Below are 15,605 nucleotides of genomic sequence, written 5' to 3'. Positions count from 1 at the left end.
AATTAAGCTCCCTGTTAAACTCTGACATCATTTTTCAAAACCTGCAATTTTATGAATGAGGTTTGGTCGTTTTTTAGTGTAACTCCACACAGCGTTCTCTTTTATAAGGTGAAACAAACATTAAAAAGTCGTTCTGGTCTTCACTCATGTTTGACTGGAACGTCATGTTTGTTTTTGTTGTGAAGATCACGACTTTATGTATTTAACAGATTGAGGAGAACGTCAGTGGAACAGACATGTTACCTGTAAACGTGGGTCCATTTTTTAGTTTGTGCTCCGGAGGATCAACTGCAACAAACAAATCAAACCGTTTGGTTAATTCACAGTGAAACATCATCGTATCACCACAGAACAGAGAAAATGTGGTCTGTGCTCACAGGTTCCTCTGAACCAGCTCCTGAAGTCCTGAAGTGAAGCCGGTCGTTTCCTTTTCCTCTTTCCGCCCTCGTCCAGACCTTCAGGAACTTTGTAGCATTTTCCTAAAGAGGAAATAACTCTGTGAACAAGGAGAGCAACACAACGGTCCATAAACACCGAGAGTCCAGTAGTTCACCTGGTTTAAAGGGTTTATCCTCCCCGAGTGCAGCGTACGGGTCGTGGAGCGCCCACACGTTCACCTGAGACAAGAGAAATACAACTCGCTCAGTAAGTCAGGAGCAGATGTTCATGTTTCCAGAGCGTCCAGCACAAAAGGTGGAATGTATTGATATAATGTATGTTTCAAGATAAAAGTGACTGTATGAGGAAAAGTACTATCATAAGAATAAAGTTGTGGTTTTGAAAGTAAAAAGTATCTTGTAACAACATGACAAGTATCTTAAATAAAGGACTTTTAAGTAACTTGTGACAAAAATTTGTAATGTTTTGACATGAAGTTGTCACTTAGATGATAAAGTCGTAATATTTCAAGAACAAAGTCTTGACTGTATGAAGACAGTTATGAGCATGATGTTTCTCTGCACTCAAGATGAATGAACCTACAGCGGGCCTCGACTCTTCCTTCCTCCTCAGTTTGTCATCTTCTACCTGCCGTCTCTCTCGGATCATCCGGCCTTCACTCGGAGCCTGACAGTCGAGACAAACGTTAAGGTTTAAACAGTCCAGACAAACGTTAAGGTTTAAACACAGTCCAGACAAACGTTAAGGTTTAAACAGTCCAGACAAACGTTAAGGTTTAAACACAGTCCAGACAAACGTTAAGGTTTAAACAGTCCAGACAAACGTTAAGGTTTAAACAGTCCAGACAAACGTTAAGGTTTAAACAGTCCAGACAAACGTTAAGGTTTAAACAGTCCAGACAAACGTTAAGGTTTAAACACAGTCCAGACAAACGTTAAGGTTTAAACACAGTCCAGACAAACGTTAAGGTTTAAACACAGTCCAGACAAACGTTAAGGTTTAAACAGTCCAGACAAACGTTAAGGTTTAAACACAGTCCAGACAAACGTTAAGGTTTAAACACAGTCCAGACAAACGTTAAGGTTTAAACACAGTCCAGACAAACGTTAAGGTTTAAACACAGTCCAGACAAACGTTAAGGTTTAAACAGTCCAGACAAACGTTAAGGTTTAAACACAGTCCAGACAAACGTTAAGGTTTAAACACAGTCCAGACAAACGTTAAGGTTTAAACACAGTCCAGACAAACGTTAAGGTTTAAACACAGTCCAGACAAACGTTAAGGTTTAAACACAGTCCAGACAAACGTTAAGGTTTAAACAGTCCAGACAAACGTTAAGGTTTAAACACAGTCCAGACAAACGTTAAGCTTTAAACAGTCCAGACAAACGTTAAGGTTTAAACAGTCCAGACAAACACGAATATCTGAACAGTGAAGAGAAATTCAAACAGTCCTAATGGGATTGTTAAGAATATCCGTGCTGAGACCTGGTGTCGGTCCACGTGCTCCTCCGGGTCCTGGTCTAACTCCATGTGGTTCTCCTCTAAAGGAACAAAATCATCAGCAGCATCGCCTCCGTGATCTTCGACCTCAGCGTGGACCGAAGCAGCAGCGTCTGGACGGAGACATTTAAACATTCAGAAACAGGAAACATTCAGAGACGTAGGTCTCATCACATTTAGTTCAGGAACATTTTATATCTGTTCAGTTTTTTATGGTGTTTGGTCAGTTTGTGCTCTCTGACTCACTCATAACCTGCTCCCGTAAATTAACCCTTTACATGTTGATTCATCTCATCACTCCTCTGTTAATCCTTCAGACCAGCAGGATGACCAGGAGTGAAAAATACTTCAGTAACTTTTTACTTTTTAAAGTATGTGATGAGGTTTGGAAGAGTTAAATAATGCTGAATAACTTTGCAATTGTTGGAGAAAATTTAAAACAATACAGTCAAAATATTATGAATAGCACTCAGTCACGTAATTTCTGAGAAAAAGTCGTAACATCAGGTTGTAATTTTATACAAATAAAGCTGCAATTTTTCCGAGTAAAGCCATGAAATAAATCATGAGAATTAAATTGTATTTTAGTGAGAAAGTCATAATAAGTCCTGATTTTATAAAGAAAAACATATTTATGAGAATAAATAAATACATTTATAATTACAGCTTTATTCTGATGATTTTTTATTAAATAAAATAAAATAAATTTAAACTAGTTTTGTAAAAACCTTTCACAATGTTTGTTTCTGTTATTGTAAAGTTTCACCTTTATTCTGATAATAAAATATTTATACTTTTGTCTCAAAGTACCAGATCTCTTCCTCCTCATTAAAACTCCATGTATCTGATGTACAGTTGTATCTCAAGTATTTTGTTGTTGCTCAGCTTCTGTTAAAGTTTGATTTCTCTCATCTTGATGTCGGTCGTGCACCTTGTTGCTGCAGAGAGTCTGCAGGATGTTTGTCCAGCAGAAGTCTGGAAGCAGCCGATCCCAGCGTGAGGAGGATCAGATCTTCATCTCCAGGGACAAACATATTGATCCTGAAGTCCTTCAGACTGCACAGGACCTCACCTTTCACACTGACACACAGACACACACAGACACACACAGACACACACAGCTGACATCAGATTTCACAGTTCTGAAGTGATTCATCATAAAAACAGTGTTTGTACGTGAAGACAAACTGACCTGATGAGAGGAAGTTTCTGTTTCTCTGCAGTTTCCGGAGGAATCAGAGACTCCGGAGGAAGAGGAGCGACACGGGCCGACTGAGCATCAGACACATCAGAGAGAGTGAGACAGGTGTTCAGAGAGTGAGACAGGTATAAACTGTTCAGAGAGTGAGACAGGTGTTCAGAAAGTGAGACAGGTATAAACTGTTCAGAGAGTTAGACAAGTGTTCAGAGAGTGAGACAGGTATAAACTGTTCAGAGAGTGAGACAGGTGTTCAGAGAGTGAGACAGGTATAAACTGTTCAGAGAGTGAGACAGGTGTTCAGAGAGTTAGACAGGTATAAACTGTTCAGAGAGTTAGACAGGTGTTCAGAGAGTGAGACAGGTGTTCAGAGAGTGAGACAGGTGTTCAGAGAGTGAGACAGGTATAAACTGTTCAGAGAGTGAGACAGGTGTTCAGAGAGTGAGACAGGTATAAACTGTTCAGAGAGTGAGACAGGTGTTCAGAGAGTGAGACAGGTATAAACTGTTCAGAGAGAGTGAGACAGGTATAAACTGTTCAGAGAGTGAGACAGGTGTTCAGAAAGTGAGACAGGTGTTCAGAGAGGGAGACAGGTGTTCAGAGAGAGTGAGACAGGTATAAACTGTTCAGAGAGTGAGACAGGTGTTCAGAAAGTGAGACAGGTATAAACTGTTCAGAGAGTGAGACAGGTGTTCAGAAAGTGAGACAGGTGTTCAGAGAGTGAGACAGGTCTGAACTGACCGTGTGGGCGTCGGCCTTCTGTGATTCGTCGGAGACATCGAGGTCCAGAGGAGTGAACTGAAGGAGACAAACAGGCGACTGTTGATTGGTTCAGTGATTTCCTACATTACCCAGAATGCCTTCTGACAGTGGTACAGAGGAGGCATCAGTGTTGATAAACAGAACTATAACTATAGATGTTTATTTGTACGAGTTACCAAAGTTGACATTAAAGTGTCTGTAGGAGTCAAGTTAGTGACTTCATGTGGAATTCATCATGTAATGAGGCTGTGCCAAACTCCATTCAAAATTCTGTTAATTTAAGTGATCTGTGGCCACGTTGGAGAGCATCAACATTAACACTAGTATATGTGGATGTCTTTACTATTTCTAAACATTTTGACCTGATGGAGACATATTTAAAGAAAAGTCAATATTTTAAGGTTTGTTTCTGACCACAGCAACATCGTCAACATCATGGCCGCTCCCTGCTCCGTCTGCACCGTCCTCCTGAGACGCTGCCGTCTGTTTGTTACGTCTGACAGGAACAAACAGAAAAACATCAACACCTGAAGCTGTTTATCAAAAATACAAACATCCAGTCGGACCTGAAGGATGGTCTCACTTCTTGTTTTTGTCGTTGATGTACTCCAGAGTTTGGTAAACCAGACTGTGCAGCAGCTCCACCTGAAACAGTCACACAGAGACGTTCAGTCTGAGCTGTTTGAGCTCACACTGGTTTTATTTGTGCTGTGTTTAAATGGACCTTCTTGCTGTAGATGCAGGCCGAGCCCTGAATCAACAGAGCCGCTTCTGCAAAGTTCAGCCTGGTGTTTCCTCCATCGAACGTGATGCACATGTCGTCCAGCTGCAAACAGAGACACAGGTCAGGTTATTCAACTGGTGCTTCACATTCAGCTGAACCTCAGAACATGCCAGTCTGCATTTTCTGATAATTTAAGTTTTACTTCTTCTAAATAGTCGTTGAGCTCTGACGCCACGTCGATGTCCCAGTTCTTGGTGAGCTCTCTGATCGGCTGCAGCAGGTGAGCGAATCTGCTCTCTGTGGACTCCATGATGAGCCGGACACTGTGAAGCCTTCAGCGCTGGAGGAGAAACAACATCACAGCGTAAAAACAGTCCTACAGAGTTCACAGGTGTAATAAAGTGGACACTGAGTGAATATCATGTTACTGGACTTCTTTTATTTTTTCATTATAATAAAAGCAGATATTTAATGTGGTAGCTGCTTGAAGAGGAGCTAATTTTAACTACTTTATATACATATACATGTTATTTTATGCCGCTTGAATATTAATGTACAGTGATAACACTTTATTAACACTTTATCTTTACAGTATTTCCCTCTGAAACAGACTGGAGGTAAACTCAAACATGAAATACAAGTTTAGTACAAGTACCTGAAATTGTACTTTCCAACACTTGAATCAGTTCAGATTAGACCAATATTTAAATTATCAGTTACAAACTAAGAGACTATATCAATGTTAAATCTATAAATTCTCTTATCAAACTCTGATAGGTGGCATTGACAAACTCCGTTTAAAAATCAGACATTTTAAGTCACATGTAGCAGCTGAACATGATGTAAAACTAACTCGCTATAGCTGAGGTGAAACGTTTCCAACAGTCTGAGTGATGAGTTTGTACCGATGTCATTAACATTTTAAATCTCGGGGCATTTCTCTTTATATCGGCGCTGTGAGCTCATTAACGTTAACATTAAAGTTACAACAATAACGGAAGATCGTGGGAAATGTTAACAGCTGGACGAACTGAATCATGCGCCGAATACAAGAAAACATCCCATCGATGCATTTAGTTTATCAACTAGTCTTCTGACGGATGGAAGTTTACTTTAAACCGAAAGCAACGACAGAAATGACAGATTTATTTTGTCATAATTCAGCTGTGTCGCTCTTCTTCATGCAAACGGACGCGGCGCTTTTAGCCTGAGCTAAATTACAGCTAATATAACCGTAATGTTTGCCGACTGTTACTAAACTCGTGCTAAATGATATGTCGCTTGTGTTAAAGCTTAAAGTCGCTTCATTAAACCACAAAAAACAACTCACGGTGATGAACCGAGCGAGCAGCGGCCGCAGATCTGCTGCTAAATGTTTTGTAGCCGTTAGCTAACAACTCAAACAACCCGCGCGCACTTTCTTCTTCGCCGCTCAGATTCTTCTTCTTCGGTTAAAGGCGGAACTCAGTCCGGCGTCAAGTGGCCACAGCGCCACCTGCGGTACCGGATGTTTAAAACACCCCAGTAAAATAATAAACAATAAAATAAATATTGAAATAAGTTTATCTCCCTATAGAATGATAATTAGAGCTTTCACCAGCTGCAACTTTAAAGTGATTAAAACATATTAATGAATCAATAATTATAATTATAATATAATATATATTCATCTGAAATGGGACATTCTGCATAAGGACTATTTTAGTTTAAGGACTTCTGTATAGTGATGCTCATTTTAGTGAAGCATAACCAAATCATTTATTTATCTTAAATCACTTATCAGAACACATTTATATTTTTAGGGTAAGTGTGGGTTTTGTTTTGGGTTATGAAAATTTGAATGATATGTACGTCAACAATCCAACGGTAAGAAAGACAAACCAAAAACATGTACGTGTTTAATCACGAGCAGTGATGGAATGTTACCAAGTACATTTACTCAAGTACTGTAATAAGTACTGCAATAGGCATACTCAGATATTGCACTTTTTACTCCACTACATTAACTGATAACTTTAGTTACTAGTTACTTTACAGATGCTGTTCAGAGCCACAGGAGCAGCGTTAACTTAATTCATTTTATCAGCCATCAGATCAAAAAGCACTGATTCTGATAATCGGGGGGGAAACAGTTTACTGAGATATTCTGACGTTCATGAACACTTTTCAAAGATTCAACTTTTCACTCGAGTAAAGTTTTATTACATAAGAAACAAACACAAAGTAAAAGAACAGGGTTGTTGTTTTTCTGTGCTGCTGAAGGGCAACGTTGTGCAGTTATGCTTCTTTAGTAATGTGCTCAGTGAAGGTCGTAATGTGATGTAATATGAAGTCAGTGCTGATCAATGAAGCTCGCTGTTTGTCTGAATGAGCATATCCACTGAAATTCACAGACCAGGCACACCAGGACGTTCTGTGGGTGAAAGACGCCTCATCAATCCGTCAGGCTCAGCAGAACTCTAGTGAAACTGGGTTCATTGGACAATACAAGTGTTCTGAACAAATACGATATAGAAACAAATAAAAGAGTGCTTATTTCTACATTTATTTCATTTCATTAATGTTATGAAACTCTCAGACTTCCTTTGTGTTTTACTGCCCTGACAGTGCAGGTGGTGATCACTGATACATTATCAGGTGATCAGCGATCCATAATAATAGATACACAAGTGACTAATAACACAGAACAATACAATAACAATGCAGCTACAGTTCATGTGTTCCTCCTTCAGGTTTCTGTCTCAATCACTTGGTTTAATGGAAAAATATCCAATGAAAGAAGAGTTGATTTAAATAAACCTTTCAGAAAATATAGTTCATGATTTATAGTAAGTAAACAGGGAGGGGAGTCAGTCACAGTCACAGGACGACACGTATCTGATGATATTTACAGTCATTTACAACAATTTGAGAACGTTTTGCCTCATCAGCTTCAGTCAACAACAGCAGGGAGACAGAGAAACGTCCCCAGACTCCCTCATAAAATCGCTCAATTTTGAGAATTGTTGGGTTGAGAGGAACTTTATAAACTTTGAGAAGCACTGTTTCTGACAAATTCTTCATGATTTGGACCTTCATGTAAATTCGGCGCGTGTTATTATGTTATAGTCTCGTTTCAGAAGGTGCTGCAGCCCCCAGGCCCAGAGACGGGCTGAGTCCTGGAGACGGCCCTGTGTGTACCCAGTCACCCTGTGTGTGTGTGTGTGTGTGTGTGTGTGTGTGTGTGTGTGTGTGTGTGTGTGTGTGTGTGTGTGTTGTGCAAGTCTCAAAAAAACATCTCCGCACACCACGTGCCTTCAACCTGTAATTTAAATATCTGGGAGAGCACCTGAAGGCACAGTGTGTGTGTGTGTGTGTGAGTGTGTGTGTGTGTGTGTGTGAGTGTGAGTGTGAGTGTGTGTGTGTGTGTGAGTGTGTGTGTGTGTGTGTGTGTCGGTCCACCTTAAATCGCTGCTCTGTGCACCACGTGACTTTATTCCTGGAAAGTTCCTGGAAATGCCTCTTTTGTGTTGATGTGATCTCGGTTATTAGGCGGCTCGCTGGACTCGCTGTGTCCGCAGCACAGTGACGGACGGACGGACACCATGTTCGGGACGCGCGCGGGGCTCTGCTCGCTCTCCGGGTCTCGGGAATAAACCCGTGTTTTGCTGTTCGGGTTCGGACCGGAGCGCCGATCGGTCCCGACTGACACACTTGACGTGTGAGCGCGGAGGCTGAGTGTGTCGCCGTGTGTCTGCGCCGCCATTAGCGAGCAGGAGAGGACGTTTCATAAAAAGTGATGGTTCCGGAGCGGACTGCTGCCGCGGACAGGTCCGGTTCTTCTGCACGGACCGTCAGCTGGCCCCGCTGCCTCTGAGCTCACGCGCTTGGCTAGCTGGCTGCTAGCTGCAGCACCTCAGGTCGGTTGGTTTGTGTCTCGTAACTCGACATGAAGTCATATTCGGTGTTTGTTACAAACACTCCGGCCAGTGCGGAACACCTGCGCCCTGTGCGCGACCACTCTGCGCCAAACTCCATTCATTATTTTAGCAATTTAACGTCACCGCGGCCGCTGGCCAGTGTAAACACGCGCTGACAGTAAAATAATATTTGTATCTTTTTTATTACAGTTCAGTCGTCATTTCAGCAGAGAAGAACCCATTCACCGACTTATTGATTTGACATAGATCGATGGATTAAAGGAGCACTATGTGAAATATTTACAATATTAATGAGGTAAGAAAACAGTTTATTTCCATCAGTGAATAAACCAGCTGTTCTCAGAGGAAAACAAGGTCCCAGAACACTGAAGCTAGAGAGGTGGCAGGGTCCGCCACATATAAACACAGTACAACAATATGAATTGATTTGTCCTTTAAGGTCAGTTTACATTTACATTCAGTCGACGCTTTTGTCCAGAGCGACTTATAATAAGTACATTTGTCACAAGAAAGAAACTACAACATTTCACCGTCGATAAAGTAAGAATGAAAACACAGAAACAGTTTTCGAGCCCTCGTCTGAGCGAGTGGCTGCTGTTTATCAGGACACCTTAAGTACATAAGTGCTGAGATTTAAGTGCTGAGGTCAGTGTGTTTATTCAGTCATGGAAACAAAGACGGTCTGATTATTTATATCTGGGAAGATTTACCTCTTCTTATTAACGTTTCCTCAGTAAAACTACAGACTGCTCCTTTAAACATTAATAGATAATCTCACAACAAACTGAAGAATCTTTCACCTCACACCAAATTCAATTCAAAATGTTAGCAATGTTGACGTCGCCTCAGCTTTCTGCTGACGCATTAACCTGCTGGAAACATGTTGTACATGTAACAAACACTGCATGTGATGATGAACACCAGCGAGCTGTGAAACACTCTTAAATCTTTTTCTAACAAGGAACCGGGAAAACTATCACGTTACGCCAAATTATATTCAAAATTCTCATCGTTTTACGTTGAGGATGAATGTATAAATGTGTTGTTATTTACATCCCACAAAAACACCAGCATTTACTTTGACTAGAATCTCTATTTATAAAATGAATAAACATGTCACGTTACACCAAATTCCATTTAAAATTCTAGCAATTTAACATAAAATATATTCCTGCTCTTTATACTCGATCCTAAATGCAACTGAAATGCAAAAAGGCGTCTTTACGAGGTATCTATGATAGAAAGAATGACTACAATCAACTTAAGGTTGTTTATTTGAGTAGATGTAAAGACTTCCATTAGTTTTTTCTAGTAAGAGAAACATTAGATTACACCAAATTCCATTAAAAATTCTAGCAATTTAAGATTGCCTCATTTGTTGGCTGGTGTACAAATCTGTTCATAATAAAATACTTATTTTTCTCTGAAGATTAAAATCCTCTCTTCAGTTCTGCATACACTAATTAACGAGCCAAGTAGCACTTGAACATAGAACAATCCAATAATAATTGGTAGTTAATGTGAACACGAGTCATTCCCTCAGAGTTATCTGTTAGTTGCTTAATAAGTTATAAATATATTTATATGTATAACTCCACATCTTATTTTTTTTTTAAAAAACATCAGACCTGAATCTTTTCAACTATTAGGAATTATGTTTTCTGCCACATTGACTGTGTAAAGCTGTTTAAATTTACTCAAATTATTGCAGGTTACTTGTTCAGTTAATCGTTTGGTTTCTAAAAGAAAAGCCAACATCAAAAATGTCTGAGCTTTTCCACAAATGTCCTGTGTTGTCTGAAGATATTCAGAGTAATCAATTGAACAGAAAATCAATTATATGAAAAACGTCCAATGTTGCTGTTGAGTGAGTCACTTGTTAGCAGAATTAAACGAGAGCCTGTTGATGTTTAAACCGTCTGATCCTCCTCTGTTTGGTTTGTATTCTGATGTATGAACAATATTATCTTAAATGATTGAATTTTTGAATGTAGTTCAGTGTGAGAAGAAGGGGACACGTCTGCAGTAGAATGTCTCTTTCACAGGAATTTGATGAGATGAAAAATAAAGATGACAGTAACGTTGAGCTGATCCTGCTCAGTCGGTCTGTTCTGATGGATTTGGTTTGTTCCAGGACAGAACAGACGGGTTCAGACCCGGTGCAGCGTCTTCCTCCCCTCTCGTCCCATGTCTGAGCTGTGGGCCTAACTCTAGGCTGAAGGTTGGATCTGTCCAATGACCTGCCAGTCCTCCGAGTCCACAGACAGCATCGAGAGCGACAGACGAGGCAACAACCACTCCAGGGCTGTGGAATCAGACGAGAGCCGCATCGCCGTAGCCATGAAGGACCTGAAGAACACAGGTGTGTCTCAAAGCTCACGGTCTCCATGGAGATGCGTGTCCATAGTTACCTGTGTTTCCTGCTATTGTTCTGACTGTTTCCTGTGTAAATTCTGACTGCTTCCTGTCTCTCTGGTGTCAGGCTGGTACTGGGGCAGTCTGACCGCTAACGAGGCCAAAGAGATCCTGCAGGACGCCTCGGAGGGCACCTTCCTGGTGCGGGACAGCTCTCAGAGAGATTACCTGTTCACCATATCCGCCATGACGTCAGCGGGTCCGACCAACCTGCGAATCGAGTACAAACACGGTAAATTCAAGCTGGACTCGGTGGTTCTGGTGAAGCCGAAGCTGAAGCAGTTTGACAGCGTGGTCCACCTGGTGGAGCACTACGTCCAGCTGTCCAGGACCAGCGACAAGGCGCCGTCGAACTCTCAGCCTTCTGCGGCGCCACCCAACGGCACGGTGCAGCTGCTGCTCACCAAACCCGTGTACACGGCCACGCCGTCGCTGCAGCACCTCTGTCGCATCGCCATCAACAGGACGACGCGGCAGGTCCAGGATCTGCCGCTCCCCAACAGACTGAAGGACTACCTGACGGACTACACCTACAACGTGTAGACGCGGAGCAGGACGAGTGCAACGCATCCACTGTGTGCAACACCCACGTGACCACTGACCAGTCCCATCATGCCTTGCTTCCTGTAAGGACCCGGGGAATCAAACGGACGCGCAATAATGAGGGGAGGAGTCAACCACAGGAGGAGGTTTGGTAACGTTCGGTCCCGATCCACTCGATGCACTACACTGCAGTAAGTATTGTGCTACGGTCAGTACTGCGCTGTGGTGAAGTAACTGACCAGTTTAAAAACACACTTTACCTTTTCAAACTACACGGACACAGTAGAGTGCAAACCTCCGCCGAGGCCCAACAGTCCCCTTTGGTACTCACTCACAGATACCAGCCACCTGAGTACGGCTGTTTTCATCCACATCCAAATTTACGCAAATGTCAAAAAAACGCCCTGTTTCACAAGAATAGATCCCTGGACCCGCCCCTCTATCTGGATCAGCACCAGGAGTTCAGAACTCAATCCAAGTGGTGGAAATCTGTTCAGTAGTTTTTGTGTAATCCTGCTGAAGAACCAACGGACGGACGGACTCAGGTGAAAAGTTACATACGTGACCGCAGATCTCTGAGTCACAGATGAGAATCCAGGTTGTTTGATATCGTCTTCAGTCTTCAGTGTTCAAGAACTGCATTCACACTTTACTTTCATTGTTAGCGAATCATTTTGTCTGTAAGTTGTCAGGATAAAGTGAAAACACCTGTTAAAATATAAAATATATACGATGATTGATTCACTGATCAGCTTCAGAATCTGAAACTTTGGCTGTGAAAGACGTCACACCTGGATTTTTATCTGATTATTAGTTTTTTACATGAGAACAAACGTTCTGACGGGACGAGAGCAACACGAGGAGACATCAGAGTCACAGAAATGATCTGGTTCATCAATATTTACTGAAGACTGTTGGTTTAGTTGTTCTCCACATGTTGTGTTCATAAAGTTCAGTGGTTTAGTTGTTAAAAACAGGGACCTGCCTGTTGCCTTCACTGACATGTGATTAATTACAGCTAACTGCAGTTTGTTAGACACTAATGATCCATTAAGACTTTAATATCCAGTGGATACAAAAGCAACGTTCACAATGTATTTATTATATATTTATTGTTTGTCCGATCAAAAGTCCAAAATAATATTGAATTCATCATCATATGAGACAAAGAAAAACATCTGACTGAAGCAACCTTGTTTATTTTGTATAAAAAAGTTTTTAAAAAAGCCAATTAAAGACTCAACTTGTATTATTGGAAACTGTCTTCGTGTCCTCGATCAAACCGATGACGGACGTGTTTAATAAACGTGAATCAGGTGAACTTCAGTACATATTATTCACTGATTATAAACAGAAACTAGAATCAACACTTCCTCCAGTCAGAGTTTGTTGTTTCTACCCTCAAACTCAGGGAACGGAGCCCTCTGATTGGCTGCCGTGATTGGACGACCATGAAGAGTTCACCTGCGTCCAAACGTTTGTGAGGCAGCAGGACGAGGTTTCCTGATCGATGAGCTGCGTAGAAAACAAACACACGTCCTTGTGTTGTTTTCAGATGAACTCACGCCAGAGTCACAGTTTGACCCCTCTGGGCTCCTGTTGGACTCTGTCCCCTCTGGATGTAGTACTCTGACGCTCTGAGCCAATCAGATCACAGAAAAACAAAGACACGGTGTCACACAGGACCTGTTGGTCCTGCTCTGAAGAACCGGGAGAGTTCACATCGTGTTCACTTTGTTTGGACGTGATGTGAACACAAAAACCTCTCTGACGATCAGAGACGGCTAAACGATTAAAGGAACAGTTCACCCAAAACTAAAACCTTTCGTAAAAACAACCAAAAAAACATCAGATGTCTCCAAACGGCTCGTCTGCTGTGATCCGTCTAACAGGAGCCCCGAGGGGTCAGTCTGCAGGAGCCCCGAGAGCACGAGATGGTCTGAGGAGACGATATCTGCACCCTCGATGTGCATTCAGGGCCAGTTAACGCTTAATGACAACAACAACAACAACAACAACAACAACAACAATAATACAGCAGAAAACTGATGGATTGATTTAAATCAGAAACTAAACAATCACAAGAAATAAACCAAATGCAAGCAGACATCTGATGACAAGTTTTTGGACCTCGGTACCAACAAATGAATTTACTTAGAATTCAGCTGAATTAAGTCCAGAAACCAGATCGGGAAGGTTTCCTCAAAAAATCGTCTTTCAGTGTTGAAATTGGTTGTTTTTTGTTGTGGAGACCATTTAACCAAACTCCATTTAATAATCCTACATTTTTAGGATTCTTTGTTGATAGTGACCTATTAACACCCAATGAAACAAAATATGAGCCTTCTTTAAAACGTCAGGTCTTCTTGTAAATTCAGCTTGTTTGATCTTCAGAAGCACTTTATAACATAGAAACTGTTTGGAAACATGTTACATAAGTGAGTTCAGCTGGAACGTCCTCGGTCTAAACAAACACGGCCCCCAGGTCTGACTCACCTGCTGTGGAGGCACAAACCTGCCAAGAAGAGAATAAGACGTGAACTGAGCCTGATGAAAAAATGCTCCCTTGGTAAATCATAATTATGAGATCAAAAGTCGACATTTATCTCATAATTATAAGTTTTTAAGTTTTTAAATGTGCCATTCACCTGCTCATGAACGTGACTTTATAAAGTTAAAGGTTGAGCCGACTCCTTTCTGTGACTCTGAACATGTGATCATTAATAAAAACCACCTGCAGCTGTGAGGTTGTGGCTCCTCCTCCACTGCAGCCTCACTCGTCCAGGTGTTTGAGGGGGCGGGGCACTTTGAATCCATCATGTGGCTCTTTAACAGCAGGTCACTCAGGTAATGGATGTGACCGTCGACTGTACCTGACGTTTCCGTTAACATCTGTCATAATGTTCCTCTGTATCTGTGTGTGCGGAGGACTAATCGCTGAGGGAAGAGTCGCTTCTCGTCTTCTTCAGCGACGGTTTCACGCTGATAAAGATCGTGATCTCCAGCCGACTCTTTCAATGAAAAACCTTTATTACTGAACATAAAACACCAGGAGCAGGACCATCACTGCAGATCTTTGTACATATCACAGCTGTGGGGCGGACTGAACCCCGCAGCTCTCGGCCTGTTTTGATTTTGAAAATATTTATTGATTGTGTCACACTGTGTTTTCTGGTACATTTTTGTAAAGAAGCTGCACAGACTGAAAGCATGTGTTGTTGCCCTGACGCCAGCTGTGCAGCAGCTCTGCCTCTGTAACGTTGATCAGCTCAGCCATGAAATGAATAAAGTTTTTATATGGTGCTTCATCATGGTGACGATTTTGGTTTTTTCTCTGCTTTTTACTGTCTAGTTTCTCACCATTTATCTGTTTTTCCACTTTTACGTTGAGATGTTTAAAAAAGACTAAAGTATGAAACATGAAGCCGATAGTTTTTCTCAGTATCTCAACATTTTGTTTGTATTATTATAAAAACTGAACAAATTTGAATGAAACAATTGAACATTTGAAAAGAAGAGAAATCAAGAATGGGAAGAGGAAGAAAGGAACTCCTATCACAAATCTTCAAATTTAAGGTTTGATCACTTATCAGTAAATACAGACACCAGGAGACTAAATATGAGTCCTTATGAACATGTGGGGTGTTCTCGGTAATTCGGCATAAATAAGAACTATCAATCAGAGATACATTTCATAATAACCATCATTTAAATATTAGATCATGAATATTGGATGTCTGTCCTTAACATGGAAGCAAAAGGCTGTAAATACCAAACCTTCTTTTTTATCTTGTAAGTAGCTGAATATTAGTTATTATTTTATATATTCAGCTCATTTAAGTCTAAATAATCCTGCCTACTACAACACGTGTCTACTTTATGGAACCATTGAGCCGAACTCCATAGATGAATCTGTCAGTTTTAAGATGGTATAAACTATAAACGCTTACAGAACAGAACTTTTTCTCTTTTTTTAACCAAAATAGCAACTTTTGGGTCTTCAGGTGAAGTCGGCACATATTATATTGAAAAAATAGCATTTACATTCGTAAAAAACGTGATTGTTGCATTAGCCTGAAGCTGACGTCACCGCCCCTCAGCACGGGAGGGAACCGGTCCCGTCAGCAGCTTCATGTGTCACC

The 15,605-nt window shown here is 41.2% G+C and overlaps 2 protein-coding genes across 9 annotated transcripts in view; one reads left to right on the top strand and one right to left on the bottom strand.

Moving 5' to 3' along the window:
- ncaph2 (non-SMC condensin II complex, subunit H2) overlaps positions 1 to 8,085 on the bottom strand; it is a 12,896-nt gene extending 4,811 nt beyond the window's left edge. The window contains exons 1-14 of one of the 4 annotated variants that reach the window (XM_073480864.1): positions 5,916 to 6,035; positions 5,241 to 5,261; positions 4,788 to 4,925; positions 4,586 to 4,687; positions 4,445 to 4,506; positions 4,276 to 4,357; positions 3,841 to 3,897; positions 3,094 to 3,173; positions 2,833 to 2,981; positions 1,887 to 2,014; positions 982 to 1,065; positions 554 to 617; positions 378 to 479; positions 244 to 288 (exon numbers count right to left, since the gene is read on the bottom strand). In XM_073480864.1, the coding sequence (XP_073336965.1) occupies positions 244 to 288; positions 378 to 479; positions 554 to 617; positions 982 to 1,065; positions 1,887 to 2,014; positions 2,833 to 2,981; positions 3,094 to 3,173; positions 3,841 to 3,897; positions 4,276 to 4,357; positions 4,445 to 4,506; positions 4,586 to 4,687; positions 4,788 to 4,895 (1,063 nt within the window). In that variant the 5' untranslated portion in view covers positions 4,896 to 4,925; positions 5,241 to 5,261; positions 5,916 to 6,035. Of the gene's footprint in view, positions 1 to 243; positions 289 to 377; positions 480 to 553; positions 618 to 981; positions 1,066 to 1,886; positions 2,015 to 2,832; positions 2,982 to 3,093; positions 3,174 to 3,840; positions 3,898 to 4,275; positions 4,358 to 4,444; positions 4,507 to 4,585; positions 4,688 to 4,787; positions 4,962 to 5,240; positions 5,262 to 5,915; positions 6,036 to 8,026 lie in introns of those variants that run through there. The other 3 variants (XM_073480867.1, XM_073480863.1, XM_073480862.1) reach the window with 3 other exon arrangements.
- A 47-nt stretch (positions 8,086 to 8,132) lies between these two features.
- socs2 (suppressor of cytokine signaling 2) lies at positions 8,133 to 14,771 on the top strand. 5 transcript variants are annotated; one of them, XM_073480873.1, is made up of 4 exons: positions 8,133 to 8,484; positions 8,695 to 8,800; positions 10,645 to 10,867; positions 10,988 to 14,771. In XM_073480873.1, the coding sequence occupies exons 3-4, from the start codon at positions 10,741 to 10,743 to the stop codon at positions 11,461 to 11,463; spliced, it is 603 nt and encodes a 200-aa protein (XP_073336974.1). In that variant the 5' UTR covers positions 8,133 to 8,484; positions 8,695 to 8,800; positions 10,645 to 10,740; the 3' UTR covers positions 11,464 to 14,771. The 5 variants fall into 5 exon arrangements, with proteins under 5 accessions (XP_073336974.1, XP_073336973.1, XP_073336976.1 ...); XM_073480872.1 differs by having other exon boundaries at positions 8,169 to 8,484; positions 10,640 to 10,867; XM_073480875.1 differs by lacking the exon at positions 8,695 to 8,800 and having other exon boundaries at positions 8,169 to 8,484.
- Positions 14,772 to 15,605: the final 834 nt, after the last annotated feature.

Source organism: Pagrus major, chromosome 14 (genome assembly GCF_040436345.1).
Source record: "Pagrus major chromosome 14, Pma_NU_1.0".
NCBI lineage: Eukaryota > Metazoa > Chordata > Actinopteri > Spariformes > Sparidae > Pagrus > Pagrus major.
This window is presented reverse-complemented; position numbering and strand designations above follow the sequence as displayed.